This window comes from Vicugna pacos, chromosome 4 (assembly GCF_048564905.1).
Source record: "Vicugna pacos chromosome 4, VicPac4, whole genome shotgun sequence".
Lineage (NCBI taxonomy): Eukaryota > Metazoa > Chordata > Mammalia > Artiodactyla > Camelidae > Vicugna > Vicugna pacos.
In genome coordinates, this window is record NC_132990.1 from 52,996,669 (window position 1) to 53,013,079 (window position 16,411).

At 40.1% G+C, this 16,411-nt stretch overlaps 1 protein-coding gene and 1 long non-coding RNA gene across 7 annotated transcripts in view; one reads left to right on the forward strand and one right to left on the reverse strand.

Annotated features, from left to right (window-relative positions):
* Positions 1-16,411, forward strand: part of PLPPR1 (phospholipid phosphatase related 1) — a 505,983-nt gene that overhangs the window by 465,143 nt on the left and 24,429 nt on the right. For all 6 annotated transcript variants that reach the window (XM_072959836.1, XM_072959837.1, XM_072959839.1 and 3 more), the window contains one exon: positions 12,769-12,901. In XM_072959836.1, coding sequence (XP_072815937.1) covers positions 12,769-12,901 — 133 coding nt within the window. The remainder of the gene's footprint in view (positions 1-12,768; positions 12,902-16,411) is intronic.
* Positions 1-16,411, reverse strand: part of LOC116280326 (uncharacterized) — a 91,972-nt gene that overhangs the window by 47,796 nt on the left and 27,765 nt on the right. The gene's annotated exons all lie outside the window — the stretch shown is intronic.

The window sequence follows — 16,411 nt, forward strand, 5'->3', positions numbered from 1 at the left end:
TTTCTCCTCTTTCCTCTCTCCCTGGGCACTCACCAGCAACCTTATCAGTGTGTCCTGTTTCAACCAAAACACAGTGATGAGTAGAGCTCTGCATAAAATCTTATTAAAATAGGTATCTTTTACAGATGGCTTTTGCTTTTTGGTATCTGAATTCAGATATATGTATGAATATATATATATTTAAAATATGTGTTAATATCATAAATCAATAGGCATGACTGGCTAACACGTTAAGAAACAGTTACTGTGCTCTTGAAAAAACATGCTGTGGATGGTGTGTATTCTGAAGCGGTCTTGAGTGTAAAGGCTGGCGTGGATACAGACTCAGATCAGAGCCTGTATCTCCTGCCCTTCTGACTGAGCTTCCAGAGAGGCTGGAGATGAGAGAGATCTCTTGACCTGAAGTTTGCTGTGATTCACTGAGTGGCTTTGCTCCCATTACATCACATTCAATTAAGTTGCAACTTTACCCTCATTTCTTTCTTCTCTCATGAATCAAAAAAAAAAAAAAAAAACCAACAAAAGAAAACACCAAAACTTGGCCAGACAGTCCTCTCAGGAAACTGTTTCAAAAGCTTAAAGCTCACAGGTCTGTATTGTCTGATAAAATGATTTAACACTTAGATATTTTCATTTTGATTTCAAAAATGACTTTGTGAGGGTTTTGAAATAAACATTTCTGTGTCTGAACATACTACAAGGTCAGATTACTTGGGATATAATCTCAGTTACCATTTCTCCCCTTTCTCTTCCAAAGCTGCCTCCCCTCAACTCTCCCTCTCCCCTGCCTGCCCCCATCCCATTCCCCTCTCTTTGGGGCAGTAATAAAAATACCAGTTGGCCTGCTGAGAAATGTACTGATTGATCAGACATTCAGTTTGAGTATTTTTTTCTATGCAAATGTTTTGCTTGCTTTAAGATGAGAAATGGAATAGAATTTTTAGGAGGAATAATATGGACATAATAAGTCAAGGTACTTTTAGTTCATTTTGATCACTAACTCTATGCTTGACAAGACCCCCCCCCCTTAAGTGATAAGACTATGCGGTAGGAATTAAGGCTGGCAGTGATAAAACATGATTTGTTAGAATGGTTAAAGACAGAAGCTTTGTGGTCCGACCTACCAGGGTTTACATCCTGCCTATGTGACTTTGGGCAAGTCACTACTGTTCCGCCCATAAAAATGAGGATAATGTGACTGCCTATTTCGTAGAGTTGTCATGAGACTTAAATAAGATGATTCATACAAATGACTCAGCCAGAGTGGCATGTACTACTCAGTGGTTAGAAGTAGGGAAACAAAGAACCTGGCTGGAAACTGATCCTCACCTGCTTCAGGAACACAGACCAACTTCCTCTCCCTAAAGAGGAGGTGATTCCACTGAGAACCCTGGTGACGCTTCCTCTTTAGAGTGATGGGGGAAGTGCCCTCTCCCAGAGGAAGGCTGATCTTCATATCCCTCTTACCTTTCCCTTTTCCTTTCTCACCAGCCCAGGGAATAAGAGAAGGCATAAAAGACGCTTATCCATGAACCTCAAAAGCTGACGCACTTCACTCCCCAAATAAAATCTGGAGGCCACATTGGGTTCTCTCTGGAATAGTTTAATGGTGGCTCTTCCTGGAGGCAGTGGGCTTAGTCTGGAATCAGATCGAGGTGTCTTCCTGTCTCATAAAGATATTTTCTTATGTACTCAGGCATGAATCTCTGAGTGATCCTTTGACTTACTCACATATTGTTCTCTCTTCTTCCCAGTCCCAGTCCTATACTTTTTGTAATTAGTGTTTTGTTTTGTTTTGTTTTGTTTTGGAAAAAAAATCTAAGGAAAGCAAGGGAAACAGATCAATAAAAATTATGAAAAATCACTCTATCAGAAAACAGTAGAGTTGATAAGTAAAATGTACAACCCCCTGGTTAGTCTAATATAAGAAAGGCAAAAGTTAAAAAAAAAAAGCTAAGGAAAAAAAGAATATATAAACAAAAATATATAAACCTTTAAAAGTCTACACTATAGTTTTATTTAAATTGGATATTTAATTCTGTGCCAATATGCTTACCTCTCAACTAAATTGATAATACTCTATGAAAAGCCAACTTACTAACAATGCCTTGGAAAGATGTAGAAAAGCTGGATAAATAAATAAATAGAATAAATTTTAAACATGTCTAAAATTTATCTCACAAAATAGTACTGGAGACACATAACTTCCTTCAAACTTTCAAAAGATAGAAAATCCATAACTATATAAACTGTTCCAGAGCCTAAAAATAATTCAATGCACGTTATGAAGCAAGGAAAATATGAATTTCAAACACTTAGAAAGGCTACAAACCCACGAAAGCACCCTCAATTAGGAATGTTGATACAAGCAGATAGAAAAAGATTGATAGACTTGTCTACCTGAAAAGCATTTCTACCAAAAGAAAAAGCAAATAAAGACTGCAAAAAATGTGCAGCATGAGACTCCAATGCAAATATTCTTAATACTTAAAAAGATGAGCTTCCCAAAATAAAACCGAGGACAAAAATAGACAATTAACAAAACAATAACTGACTATATGCATATAAACATTTCTCAACTCATCATTTATCAAAGTCATTTTTAACAGCATTTTCCCCATATAAAAATTGACAGATGTTTTAAAGCATGACCCATGTTGTTAAAGGTATAGATACTTTCAGATGATTCAAGTCAAAATGAAAATTGACGTTTTCTTTCTGAGGAGCAGCTGATCAAAGATGTAGTATGAGTTTTATAAACTTCAGACCCAGTCATTAATTCCATTCCCTGAATTCATGTTAAGGAGATAACCAGGGTTTCACATAAATACAAAGATTTCTGTTTAGGGATGTTCATCTCAAGGATAGTTTTAAGAGTGGAAAACTTGGCCCTAGCTAAATATACAACACTAGAGGGTTGTGTAAATCCATTATGGGGCAGTCATGTTTTTGAAACACTTCTAATAGCCATGAAATAAGCTTGTGATTTAATGAAAAGATTTTTAAGAAGGCTAAAAGTTGTATATAACACTGCAGGTAAAAGCTTTTCCCCTTCTGTAGGAAAATCAGAACTTCCCTTAATTTTCTAGCTCTGTTTCTCTAGAAAAAGATGATATGTATCAGCTATGTTACTAGGCAGAATTAACCCGATTGGTGAACTGCATCGGGACTCAGAGAACTGTAAGTACCTGAGAAGGTGCCACGTGCCATGACTCTGGAACTTGGCACGTCCAACTTGGGAACTTGGAAGCTATGTGTATAGAGTTGCTGCACCATATATTGACTCCAGTGGGACCTGATGAGTCTTTTAAGCCAGGGTGGCTCCTGCACCCTCTGATCCGTCTGTGGTCTTCTTGCCCTGAGCTGTACTGCTCTGCTGGACCACTGAAGGACAGGTGCTGAGGAGATGCACCAATGCTGCCCCATTGGCAAGCTGTGGTTCCTCCCAAGTGGACCAGTGCCAAATGAGGCATGTGGGTGTCTGTGGGTCGGAATATTTAATAGACCCTAAGAGATAACGTGTGTGTGCTATAAGTATAATCCCAAATTTATAATTATACATAAAAAGACTAGTAAGAAATAAACTAAAAATTTACAGCTATTATCTCTGAGTGCTAATGGTACAGTTAATTTTTTTCTTCTCTATTATACTTTCACAGATTTTTTTTTCTAAATTCCACATCAATGCAATACTTTAAAATTGAAAGATATAGTTCTAAAACATTGCCTGTTCCTCTGGCATAATTATGAAATGACCAATTTTTAATAAGGTTTAAAAGTAGCAATTCTAGTAAACAAAAACATACATAGCCAAAAAACAAAAATAGAAAAATCAGAACTTTATGAAGAATTTTCTCTTCTTTCTGGGCAAAGAAGATAGATCTCTTATTCTAAGATTTTCAGCAGAAAATCTTCACTGGGCTACAAATTTTGATCATATATCCTCCACCAATTCCTTTTCCCCAAATGACACAAATTGACATGGAAGTCAAATGCTCTGATGGGAAGCCAAGGGGATATGGCCAGTGGACAATGAACTGAATATTAAGAACCTACAGTTCTAAAGGAAGAACCATTATATTGTTAATAAATATGAATGTGCTGACTGTATTGTATATACACACAAAAAAAGAAAAACTACTTTAAAAAATTACTGAATTAAGTGTTGTACTTATGAAGTTAGAAAAATAAAAGTAGACTAAATTCAAACCACATGTAAAGAATGAAATAAATATGATAAATATTGTAAAATAGAAAATAAGGATTAAAACAGAATCGATGGAAAAAAAAAACTTACAGTTCTACCCTAGTTTTCAAGTATGGAACCCTGATTCACACACACATTCCTTTACCTCTGTGGGTGAAAAATGCAAAGAATGATGATGGCAGGTCTCCAAGATACATGCTGAGGAGTATTCCATAAATGATGGTGGCAAGAACATCTTTTAACTTACTTATACTCCGCAGTCCTTGCCTAATTTATCCTCACCATATTCCAGTGAAACAGAAAAGAGACCTCTCAAAGAACACAGAGAAAGTATGGTTCCATTCCCTTCATTTCTGAGTTGAGAATATTGAGACTTTAAATACTGAGTTAAGAATGTTGTAAGATGATGATTTGCTAAAGGGCACAGCTAGTTCTGTATGTGATTGGACAGGTACCCACCCATTTGGTTCCACTTTTATTTCCCTCCCAAATGAGGAGCAGTGCTAGGAACCAGCACTGAGTACAGCTGAAGGGTTAATGGCAGAGAGCCTAGTGGCCTTGGAACCCTGCTGGTGGTGCGCCATCCTCCCCCAAGCCCTGAAAATAAGTGAGCAGCAGCAGGACAGAAAGCAGAATTCTCCCAATGCTCAGGAACCTCTCCAGGGAGCAAGGAGCCGTGCTCACGTCTTCTGCCCCTTCCTATGGAGGTGTGGCTTATCCAAGAGCGGTCTGTGTTGGGCCACTTGAACATGGATTCCCCAGTGCCTAACTCAGCACACCCCCTGCTTCCGAGATGCACCTCTCATTCTCCTCACGCTGCAGGGTGATCCTGTCTCAGGTCTGATCTCTCAAGAGAGGCAGGGAGCCCAGTGATGGCTTTGCCCCTCGTAACTGGATAACCTCTGAGTCACATTCCCTCCATGGGTTTGGTTTCTCATCTGTAAATAAAAGATGGGATTGGGCTAAGTGACGTCCAAGTGATCTTTCAAGTTCTAATATTCCTTGAGATCTGAAAAAAGAACCTTCTGATTGGAAGGTTCCAGATGTCGGATTCCCAACACCCTAGTCTCTCTGTTGACTTTCTCTCTTGAGTTCAGTCTTACACCTCTGTGCCTGATCAAGTGTTTCACAGAATTGGCCCAGTTTGTGTGTGTTTGGTTTTACTTCTCTTTAAACCCATCTCCTGTTTTCCCTGAAGCAGAAAGAAGGCAAGACTCCCCAGGGGTGACTTGTGGGATACTGACTGATGGGAGTTTTCCAAGAAGGGCAGCTCCGCCTGGGCTCGTCCTCGGGGTTGTGTGTGTCCTCTAGCACCCTAACCAGCACAGAGCCTAGCCCCCTCCACCCAGTGGTGGGCACTAACTGCAGGGACACGCGAGAAAGGCACGAGAGAAAAGACTCCACGTGTGCTTGACCCGTCATTTCCTATTCCTCCTCTTGTGCTTCGCTGTCAGAAAAGATCAGGATCATGTGAGGTGAGGCCACACGGAAGGCTGTAAAGGGACAGGCCGCTGCTGTCCCAGATCTTTAGGAAAAGCTAGAGCTGGGGGGATTTATTGTGTCCGGAACCATTTATCCAAGAGTGACAACCCCAGGCGCCAGGAAATCTGCAGGATGCACTCTGACCAACGTGGAAACCCTAGCAAAGAACTGACTCAGGCCCCCTGAATAAACTCACAGACTCAGAGTCGAAGGCAGAGAGCCTGTTTGGATGAGAGGATTTAACTCGGCAGAGAATCTGATTTACCCTTGTGTTATCTGAGCCCCAGCGCCACAGGGCATGAGAAAATGACTGTTAAACCTTTTTCTTGGCCTCACAATAAAGTGATGGGAGTATTTAGTATTGCAGCTGCAGAACATTTGACACCCAGCCCAAGAGAATTGAAACAGTTTGCAATCTGCGTGCAAGTGTGCACGCACGCGTGTGCAAGATTCATCTAGGGTTTCCTCGGGAAGGACGAGACAAGTGTAATTTGATAGAAGGGCATCATTTGGAGGAAACTATGAATCTTCATTTGGGGGTTTCTGGGCCATAAACTCCCACAGTGAATATAAACGCTCCAAGTACTGCGTGGTTCACAAAGCGGGCCCTCGATAAATGCATGTCTGTTGGCTGCCAGACAAGGGACGCAGCTGCCTGGGGCCAAGGAGACAGTGCGGGACCCTGTACTGCCTCCTAACTCTGCCTCTTCCAGGCTCCGAACAATCTCGTCTGTTGAAACCCCTTTTAACACTTCATCATTCACATCTTTTTCCCTTTTGTACAGAATCACCTAACTTCCTTTTTTTTTTCCTACCATTTTTTGGGTGTATTTTCTTTGTTGCTAATGTACTTAGTCATCATGATTTATATTTTTTTTTCTGGGAAAGAAAATTAATTATTATGGATTTTTTTTTTAACTTTAAGGAAAATATCCATTTCCCTGTTTACCATCCACGTGTGCTCCAAAGTCCTCTACAGATTGTTTTTAATTTTTTCCCCTGACATCGGCCCACAGAGAGACTTGCTTACCACCTCTGAGATGCCCCTTTTAATGACTGGTGATTAGATGATTGTGTTAGGAGCTATGATAATTTGTTTCTTGAAAAGACTGCTGTTCATCTAAAAATATGTGATCATTTACTTGCTGATTACAATACATTTTACTTTTTATCAAAAGCATTATTTTAGCTAACTCATTTTAAATTCCCTTTTATCTTGTATCCACTGTCCAGAAAAAAAAAAGGCTTCAGAGACTGTCTGCTTTGAAATGTAGCATACCACCTTGTGATGCATTTTATAACATGTCAATTTAAACCAGCCTTCTGAATGGGTAGATGCCGCCCCTGGATCAAGACCAGTAAGGAGGCTCCAATCCACAGAAACACTTATTATCTCAGTTGTTGACTGATTTCCAAAATGCCATCATCCCAATGGCCTTGATCCTCATTGAAGCCTTCAGCTTTGAGAGGCACAGGAAGTGTCTAGAGCTGAACTCCCTTATTTACACTTAAGTGTGATAAAGCAGAAGTCAAGAGCTCTTGAACCAAGCACAGCTCAGCAAGTCAGAGGACCAGAACCTCTCTGCAGATCTGGGTTGTCAGCGGCACTCAGCAGAAGAGATTAGAGCAGAGCATGAAGACGTTAGCAGCCAGGACTTGCAGCTTAGTCTGTACAATTTAAAATCTCCTGGGTCACTTTTAAACAAAATCTACGGCAAGAACCACACCTGTCTGGGAAATGCTCATGACTAGAGAAGCCCCAGGGAGCATCTAAAAGTCCCCAGGACTGAAAGCTCTGAAGCTACTTAGACATTAACAGTAGGAAGTGTGCAGAGAACCCGCTCCTCTTCCTCAGAGCATGACACACAGAAACGCAGAGCGGGGCTGTCAGCCTCTGCTGCCCTTTAGGAATGCAGGTGACAGAGTTATCAGGCAGCGTGTTGACTCTGGAGTAGGCTGTGTCCACGCTGCTTTAAGGGAAGATCACTCGGTGAGGGCAAAGCCCCATGGGGTTTTAAAAGTGGATGAAGGCTGAAGGAAGGAGCATGGCAGGAGACTACACTGGCCCTGGGGGAGCTTAACCAGAGGAAGTGAGATTGAATCCCAACTATGTAATGTCAGTTCCGATCATCAAGGCAAAAATGTTGGAGCTGAAAAAGCAACTTACAGGTCTCTTAGTCCAGCAGATGAGAAACTGAGGCCCAGAGAAGTCAAGTCAAGCAAGCTGTCCAAGGTCAAACAGCTGGTTAGAGGCAGAGCAGAGCTTGAGTCACATCATGTTCCTTTACTCCAGGACTAGGGACAATGTTTTTTTTTTTAATCTATTTCAACACACATTCTTGCCTAGACCAGAAAGTGAAGGCGACAAACATTCCTTGCATGCCTACAGATACTTGGACATATATTTTTTAATACGCTCAATAGTTTTCTGAGTTACCCTTCTGTTCAAAATCATGAAAAAGAAAAGCTGAGGCTCAGAAAGGTTCAATTGCTTGCCCAGGGTCACACATCGAGAAGGGAAAGAGCTGGGACTTCCACTGTGTGGCCCACCTTCAAGAAACAGCAGGAACTTTGGTATTGCCAAGTACCAGAGCTACAGCTCACCTATGTGTGAGCCCAAAACATATTCCAGGAATTCTAGATGCACTTTTTTAATGGCAGTCACTCATAACAGGCAGTGGATCCCCCCTTACAATATGAAATTATAATACTTCTTCCAGTGACTTTTTTCTGCAGACTGTTTATATTTTGAAATCTAATAGCTGTCCCCGAAATATCTCACATTCATACCACTTATTTATGACCTACCAGATCTCCTGTAAACACTGGGAAGAAATGAAGTCTGAGAGATAACACACCAAAATGATGTACTGTATTCTGGGGTTCTTTGTTTATTTGCCATTTGGGTTTCCATGTTTGAACCTTATCAAGATAGAAGAGCTATACTCACTACTTAACGTATATTCACTGTTATCTAAATGTCTTATATCACTTGGGATTGTAGCCGGCCTAGCTGGGGGATGAGAAATGCACCAGTGGAATTCACATGCAGTTCGCTCGCTTTACCAGATCTAGAGTCTGGCCTTGATCATTTCCCACCAGAGGGTAGTCTCATTTGCTGTGAGTGATGCGATGTTTGTTAGCCAACAACCTGAAAGGCCGTAATAGGCAGGGCAGCCAGGGCTGAACACATGGCGAGTCCCACATGCCCCAGCTGCTCTCTGAACAGAGTCGCAGATAGAGGTAGAGTGTGTGTGGCAAAGATACAGATGGAGGAATCCAGCCATTGCCAAAACCAGAGTCATAAATCTGCCGCAGTGGGTGAAATGGCATCCAATGTGGGCTAATGGCCTGGCAGAAAGCAGAGAGACCCCTTCCTTTATCAAGCAGAATCTTCCCTCTTTCTCCCTCTCCAAGCAGAATCAGCCCTCTCTGAGACTCTAGGTTGCAGGGGCTGGAGAAAGAGCACCCTATTCATGGCCAGGAAATGCAGTGAAATGAACATCCATGAAGCCCATTCACTGAGATCTGAGAGCTGGGTGGTTTCATCAGCAACCTTTATATGCATCACAGTCTGAACTGAAAACCAGGAATATTGCCCTCCCTTTTAATTATAAAATGACCTTCTTCCTCCCTTTCTTCCTTCTTTATGTAGCATTCATTATTACTCAATATAGTCAACGTATTATGTCCATAACTAGATAGACAGGTTAGTATATATCCTTGCTCTGGTTTTTTCTTTTATGTTTCATACCTCAATTGTGACTTGAATATTGTTGCCCAGTAGTAACAATTCTTATACTGCTTATCACCTTTGACATGAGAATCAGGACATTTTACTTAATCTATTTGAGCCCCATGCCCTTTGGCAGGACAACTTCTGTTTGGTATGCCTTGGAGTGATTTTTGTTTACATTTTTGTGTGTGTACATGTATGTGCACGCGTGTATTTTTAACAAGAGTAAATTGTATGTAGATTTTCTTTCACATTATCTTGCTTTTTTCCCCTCTTGTGTGAGTAGTAGAAATCTTCAGTAGATGGAGAACTTCTAAAGTTTGCTTATCTCTGTCTTACAGAGTAAGGATGTTCCAGGCTTCTGAAATGGCTAGGGGCAAGCAATGCTTATTTCTTAGTCTCACATGTTTGTCACTCTCTACCCCATTTCCCTAATTTCCTTTTTAATCATGTGTCATTTTATGACATTACATGATACATGTATCAGTTTGTTTGCTTGTATTCTCCCCATTGTGCTCTGTTCACAGCTATGCCTCCAGTGCTAAACATTTCCTGACAGAATGGGTGCTCCCTCTCCAAAACTGGTGAATGCAAGATGGGTATATGAGTGACTTTAGTTTAAAAGAGATACTTCACTTTGTATTACTTAATCCTGGGTTTTTATTTATTCTTAAGTAATATACCAAAAATTGCATGCTTTCTGGTCTATGTTGGGAATTTCCTGCAGACAAATCTTCAGAGAAGTTAAGATCAGAGGGTTCTATCCACAAATAAATCCTCTAAAGATTCCATCTCTTATTCATTCAGCAAATATTGATTGAGCCTACTATATACCAGCCCTGGTTCTAGGCACCATACAAGGAAGGGCAAAAATCCTTCCCATAAGGACATCATAGTCAAATGAAGAGGGACATACAAGCAGTAATTGCAATTAGTTGGGTAGATGTCAGGATAGAGATCTGCATAGTATCTTGTGGGAGCAATGACAAGACAGGGTCTTCCTTTTCCCGAGGGGACCTGGCAAAGGCTTTGGGACGGGTAGTGACATTTTCACTGGGTCTGGAAGGATATATAACAGAAATCATTTTTCCTTCTTTATAGTCTACCTCCTTAAACCTTTATTCCAAAAGACCTTCACTAATCTCACATGCTTACTGCATTGAGCACTGAATAACTACCGTGTATCTCACACAGGGCTAGGCCTTGGGGATATAACTGAGAAAACAGGCAGGACGTCCCACAACAAAGAACAACAGTAGTGTGTAATCATTCACGATAAGGACTAGGAAGGAGAAACGCAAGGGAAGAGATTCATGTACAGCCAGAATGCCTAAGCTAGCCTGTGGGGTCAGAGAAAGCTCCCTCAAGGAAGTAATATTTCACGTATCCGAGTGTGCATGAGTTTATCCCCATCTGTTCACCAAGATGAGGAAGAGTAATGCAGCTCCATAGTTACAACAGGGGCAAACAAAGCCCCTCAGCGTCTCATTTTGGCAGAGGTACATCTAGTAGCAAAGAGGGCAGGCTGAGCTCCCGAATCTATGCAAATATTTTTACATGGCATCAACCCATGAATGCCAAGGGATGCTCAGTACAAAATGCCTGTGACCCTGCACAACTGCACCAGACAGCACCTGCCAAGGTGACCGTGCCGCCCTTCTACCTGAGCCATCATTTGCCTGCCTGACCCTGAGCTCTCTGTTCCTGCCAACTTCCCACCACATTCTGACTCGCCTGTAGTTCAGTTTGCACAACACCATTCTATCCTGTACTTTAATATCATGTAGGTTTTTCAGTGTTTAAAGCATATTGCACTTTGTTTTGTTTTCTATGTTGTCAATTTTAAACACAAATTGAATATTTTTATTGAATCATCACTACTAAGTAAAAGTGTAGTGGTTAAGAGAAAGGACTCTGGAACCAGGTTTTCCTGGCTCTAGAGCCAGGATGTGTGATGACCTTGGACAAATTATTTAACCCCTCTCTGTCTCAGGCATCTTATCTGTAACAGTGGGGATAACAGTGTCTAGTTGTAGGCCACCTGCTAGAGCTGCTTCAGACATGGGCTGTGTGTGGCCAAGTCCCTGAGACCCTCAGGTTCCTCACCCATAAAAGGGGAAAACATCTGGGAATGATTCTAGTTTTACCATTCTGTAGCTTAATTTCCATCACTCACGTGCCATTCATGATGTTGGCATCTTTATCCATCTAAACAGATATTCCTGTTGGGAACTCTTAAAATGACAAAGCTTTTCTAAAGCCACGAACACAAGCATAGCAAAGAAAAACAATTACAAGATCACATTCTTCAGGGGAAACCGTTGAAATTAGGGTTCAGAAGATAAAAATGGCATATGATGGAGTGGGAAATGTGGCCTTTGGAACCCAATTGTACTGGGTACCAATCTCGGTGCCTCCACATGCGAGTCCTATGCTCTGGAGGGTAAGTTCCTTGATATCACTGAACTTTCATTCTTCACCAGTAAAGCAAGGATAGTACTACCTACACTCAGGACTTTGTGAGCATGAAAAATACTATGATAAAGTGCCTGACATCCAGTTTTCAATAGAAGATGGTATTATTCTTATTGTTTTTATTCTTCATTGAAGGTTCTCAAGTCTTCAATCAGGGCAGCGTCACGAGTCAGAGTTGGTGACAACTTGCCTCATGCCAGCTCCTTATTTTAAATGCAGATACACTGTGCTGGGTGCTATGAGCATAATGAAGAAACACAAGCCATGGTCCCAGTCATCAAAGCACTTACGATGCACACAAAGGCATCATGATTTAAATGATAGTATATGTGTATTAGTTCAACGAGAGGTGCCAATCACAAAGAAGTGACAATCAAACAGTTGAGAGTAGGAGATGTATAGCTCAGACAGACTTGTTCAGATAAGGATTTGTCACGTAATGGCAGTAGTGCCACATAATGAACTAGTGATTTATTGTGATGTGTGCCTATAATGCCCTGCTGGGCACACTGGCTGTGCTAGTCATCCCTCATCATTGCAAAGCACATCACTGAAGTTAAAAAATTCAAAACCAGCATGAGTCAGTCTTGTCATAGATTCTACTATTCAATTTGTTATTTCAACTTATGTTTTATATGACCTTAAAATTTAATACTATAGCCTGAAATCTGTCTGAAATGATCAATTATTGCTTTTTCTAATCTTTTGAAGAGTTGAATGCAAACTATTAATTAACTCTCTATCTCTCCAACATGGTATCTTTTAAAAGGATGGTGAAGCCTCAGAAGGTTTTTTTTTTTTTTTAAAGCCACTGGCCTCTTATCAGGCAGCTCTCCAACTTGATGTTTCTTAAACATTCCTTCTCCAGATTTTTATTGGTGAGATATCCATGTATTTCATAAAGTCAACCAGAGAATCTTTGATTGCCCAGGAGAAAACAATTCTGACCGGAGAATGCTGTTACCTGAACCCCTTACTCCGAAGGATCGTAAGGTTCATAGGTAAGTACAAGGCGTGCTGAACTGAGCCCTCGCTTGCAGGTGAAACTTACTGGACTTGCTCAAGATGAAAACACTTGATAAAATAAGCTAATCTATGGAATCATCACTGTTAAAAGCAAGGGTTGCTTTGGGCATTTTCCAGGAAGTGCAGAAATTGAGCCCAATCCTAGTGCCAAGTTAAATTTTTGAGTGAAGTGATCCTTATTAAATTGTCTTGCAAATTATTTCAACTCTGATTTTTTTTCCTATACAATATGTTTCTGAGATTCCCTTGGGACATTTATTTTAATATTGACTGGATATCGCCATATACCCTTTAGCTGAGTCAGGCAGGGGAGGACAATCAGGGGACCCCAATAAAATGAACTTAGAAATAATCAGATTTCCTGATGAAACTGTCCTATCCAGTAATTTTGTTATGCAGGGAATGTAAACTATGGGAAATCTAATCCATTAGGTTCTTGAAAATAATGCCTTTCCAAAGTTGGAAAACAAATACTTTTATTAGTGTTCATGACAAAGAATAGTTAAGGCATGTTTTATATCCCTCCTGCTAGGATTTTGATTAAAAACTCCCGAGGTGATATGGATAAGGGTTACAGGTATGGGAATGAATATGTATACGGGTGTGGGTGGGAATATAGGTCTTGCAGAGTTCCTACACAGTAAGTACTCAGCAAAAAACTATTACAGTGTCCTAGTGAGATCCTGCAAATACCTACCCCCAGATCTTCACGGGAGCCAGGATAAAACTCTGAAAGTGTGAGCGTGGCTTGTGTAAAAGAAGCCATGGTACCACTAGAACATATAGCACTGACACCTGAGAAAGTGAAGGCCAGAATATAGCAAGATCTCAACTCCTTTTATCCTTAATCCTTTTCTTCCTATTATAGAAAACGGTTGACCTTCCTCAAGTCATGAGCAAATGACCACATCGAAATCAAATATGCAGTAACTTCTATAGTTGGCATGGCAATGAGGGAAGTAGTAGAGTGGGAAACCTAAGAAAATCTAAGTTAAAGGAAGCAATCCTTAACATGAAAATAGTCTTCAGCACTTCCTGACCATATTTTCAGAAGGACCTATGGGAGCCTGCCATCGGCTCATGGGGTATATACCCTGATGCATATGATATCACCACTGTCTACTTCACTCGTTGCAAACAATGGTTCCTTTCAAAGACATCCAGAGTTTGGTCACTCCCCATCAGAGTGGCTTCAAGGCAAAAAGATGAGAGGAGGGGATATTTATTATACAGGGCACTGGATTAGACGCTTATAATTTCATTTGATCCACTCAGCACCCTGTAAGGTAGGTTACAGTTACAACCGCGCAGATGAAGACTGTGATATAAAATGGGATACAGTAACTGTTCCCAAGGACTGTGAGTGTGTGTGTGACAGTAATACCTACAGCCAGGGATCTGATGAGCATGAAAAATGCTATGATGAAGTGCCTGACGCCCAGTTTTCAAGAGATGATGGTAATTATTAACATTTTGCTCTATGGTTTTGCTCTCTCTGGTTTCAGTTACCCATAGTCAACCATGGTCCAAAAATACTAAATGGAAAACTCCAGAAATAAACAACTCCTAAGTTTTCAGTCATGCTCCTTTCTGAGTAGTGGGATGCAATCTTGAGCCCTCCTGCTCTGTCCCACCCAAGACATCAGTCATCCAGCATATCCCACCCATTAGTCACTTAGCGGCCATCTGGTTATCAGATCGACTGTCATGATTCTGCAGAGTTTGTGTTCAAGTAACCCTTATTTTAGTTAATAATGGCCCCAAAATGCAAGAGGAGTGATGCTGGCAATTTGGATCTGCCGAAGAGAAGCAGTAAAGTGCTTTCTTTACATGAAAAGTTAAAAGTTCTCAACTTAGCAAGGAGAGGAAATAAGTCATACACTGAGGTTGAACGCTAAGAACGTATCTTCTGTCTGTAAAAGTGGGAAGAAGGCAGAAGGAATACCTGCTAGTTTTGCTGTCATACCTCGAACTGAAAAAATTACAGCCACAGCATGTGGTAAGTGCTTAGTTAAAATAGAAAAGGCATTAAATTTGTACAATATTTTGAGACAGACCACATTCGTATAGTATATTGTTACAGTTTTTCTATTTTGTTGTTGTTGTTGATCTCTTTCTGTGTCTAATTTAAACTTTGTCATAGTTACATATGTATAGGAAAAACATAGATTATACAGGGTTCCATACCATCCATGGTTTCAGGCATCCACTGGGGTCTTGAAATGTATCCCCTGTGGGTAAGGGGGACTGCTGTAATTTGTGATCCCTTTGAGAGCAGGGACTACATCTTTGTCACTTTGTATCAATAGCAATCGCAAAGTACCTGGCACACAGTAGGTTTTCGGTTATTTTTTTGGACAAGAGCAAGATAAACTCTGTTAAATCACCGATTTGCCTAAGATTACTTCCATAAATACTGATTCTTAAATATTCGTTTACCTTCTATTGAATTAACTTTATTACCTCTATTCAGCTTAGTTCTTGAAAATTAAGGTACACAAATAAGGCAATTCTAAGAAAGTCAGAGAAGTCTGTTCTGACTTTTCATCTAGGAGGGTTGACGGTAGCGGAGGGATCTATTTATCTTCAAATGGGTAACTTTTTCTTAGTATCTATGAATTAATTTCTTTTTATAGGAGAAAAAAATTACTTAAAATAAAGATCCTTGAAATGGAGGTATTTCCTTTGAAAAAAATTAAAAGTAAAATTAGGTAGTAATCAAAATGTATTAGAAATGTTACTGTAAAGGACTTAACAGTCTTTTTTTTCCTAGCCCAACAGCCACCAAAATAGGTACTACGCAATTGGCATTAGGAAAATGACATCTGTTTCAGCTAACTGTTCTAATTCAGCTGAAATGGCATGACTTTGCTCTTGCAGTTTATGTAATTATTCTAGAACCCATTACAAATAGTATTTCCCAACAAATACAATCAGCTTTGCATTGCTAAAATGGCCAACGAACTAGCAAAATATTTTTTTTAAATAATGCTTTATGCTATGAAGGATGAGAAAAAACTTAGGATTTTAATATACTTCTAGTGAGACTAAGCTGACATACCCTTTCTTCAGAGCAAGTTGACAGTACACTTTAATAACCTTAAAAATAACCATCTTGTAAAACCCCAAATTGCACTTCAAATGGTCTATCCAAAGAAAATGATCAGAAATGTAAATTAATTTTTATGGACTAAAATTATTTTGTCAATATAAATGATCCAATTATATAATTTTTTAAAATAATGCTACCAACATAAGGCACAATCTTGGAAAATAGTTGTTTTAAAGAATTTTTAATGAAAGGCGAAATAGTCATGGTATGTGGAAAAAGTCAGACACTATGAATCTAATTATTTCAGAATAAAAAGGTTGCAGCATCGATGTATTTGTGCATGTATGTGTGTGTATGTGTGTATGTATCTGTGCATGTATGTATGTATGTGTGTGTATGTGGACCCCACAAAAAAGACTAAAGAGATGTAAAA